Here is a 1,595-nt window from a genome sequence, read left to right as displayed (position 1 = left end):
ACTCAGTCATCAGGGGTTCTGTGAGTAATGGCTGTTGTAACTCACGGCAGGCCAGCGAGCAGAGCTTAGCCAGGAGATCGACAATGAGTTCATACTTGGTGGTGAAGACGGATGAGAGCGCAGGAGAAGAGAGAAGGCCCTGACACACACTGAGTATGGTGGACACACACACCATGTTCTTAAGGCCAACACGTGCACACTCCTGGAGACGGTCCAGCAGCAGCTAGAGGCATACAAAGAAAAGAGATGTCAGTAAAACCTTCAAATATCAAGGTCAACTTACTCTTTTTGGAGTATGTACTACAGCCACAGTACTAGTTCAATATGAGACAATCACAAAAGGAAAAAGGTTGTTTTTATTTAACTATTACAGCACACCTGTGCCATGTTGAGCCTCAGGCTAATGGTTTTGCCCTGCTTGAGAAGAGAGTGGAGCTTCCGGCTGTGAAGAAGATCATCGAGATAAAACCACAGTCCCTCCAGAACATTCTGAGAAAACTCCACTTTCTGATTGTACCGGCCTGTCAGGGCGTGGGTGCACCAGTCCAACAGCACCTACAGTGGAAGAGGGTCGCGACAGAGATTGATGCAAATGCAAGTCTGTGAAGTACGTAAGTGAGAATTACTAATAACACTATACTCAAATTAATTTTAAAAAGGCTTTCATAGGGACAGAAACATGTTGGACACAATATCTACAGACAATGTTAATGAAATAGTCAACAAGACTAGTGTCTGCAATTTAAGTGCAGACAATGGTATTGGTCTACATACTGGATTTAAGTCATATAGTAAAAAACTAGTAGGCACTTCTCACACTGAATACAGAAATCTACAACTACTCATAGCTCCAGGGTCCAGGCAAAAGGGATCATTATCATTATATGAGGACACAACCGTCTTGTTACACAACTACAGCGGTTACCTGCTCCTTGTTGGGCAGTAAGCACTGAGTGGAGACCCAGGCAAAACGTGCCAGCTTTAACTTGTCCTCCCACGGAGTGTGAGGACTCTTCAGTTTCAGATGGATACCTGAGTAAAAGGCAGCCATAGCTGCAGCCGGTGATACTGCACAAGCCTGAAGAGAGGATGGAGAAGAGTCAGGGCCACAGGGAGGTAACACAACATCAGGTCAAAGGCGAATCATTTGAATAGTTATTTAGTAGTACATGGATCTTATATTTTGCCCTAATAAAGTCATTATTATTATTATTATTATAATAGAGAGTTGGTGAGTATTCATTTTATTTAATAGTGATAAACTACATGGGTAAGACGAGAGAAGAGGGTAAAGGGACCTTTATTCATTGGCGATGTTTACATTGAAATGCATGTGCAAACACCCACCAAGGACTGTAAATAAGTATATCTCTCCCTGGTGAACATTAACCTGCAGTAACCTCTTACAAAGACAACTTTTCAATTCAAGATTGGTAAAACTTTAAAACAGATCTGTCTGTCTGATAACGTTACCCCTCCTAATACACCCGGCTTAGCCACCGTCAGCTAGGTTAGCTACATAGCATGTGTTTGCTGTACTCAAAGTAACGTCAACTGAGCTAACGCTAATACTGGAGCTTTTTCTTGTCCAGACA

At 42.6% G+C, this 1,595-nt stretch overlaps 1 protein-coding gene across 1 annotated transcript in view; it reads right to left on the bottom strand.

The window, feature by feature from the left end:
- Positions 1-1,051, bottom strand: part of urb2 (URB2 ribosome biogenesis homolog) — a gene marked incomplete at its 5' end in the record, with an annotated part of 15,055 nt that extends 14,004 nt beyond the window's left edge. Inside the window, 3 exons of the mRNA XM_079217440.1 lie at positions 1-223; positions 379-555; positions 926-1,051. The exon at positions 1-223 is cut by the window's left edge and continues 955 nt beyond it. Coding sequence (XP_079073566.1) covers positions 1-223; positions 379-555; positions 926-1,051 — 526 coding nt within the window. The remainder of the gene's footprint in view (positions 224-378; positions 556-925) is intronic.
- Positions 1,052-1,595: the final 544 nt, after the last annotated feature.

The sequence above is a fragment of the Taurulus bubalis genome (genome assembly GCF_910589615.1).
Source record: "Taurulus bubalis genome assembly, chromosome: 4".
In the NCBI taxonomy this organism is placed as follows: Eukaryota; Metazoa; Chordata; class Actinopteri; order Perciformes; family Cottidae; genus Taurulus; species Taurulus bubalis.
The sequence above is the reverse complement of the archived record's forward strand: the minus strand, read 5'-3'. Positions and strand labels throughout refer to the sequence as shown.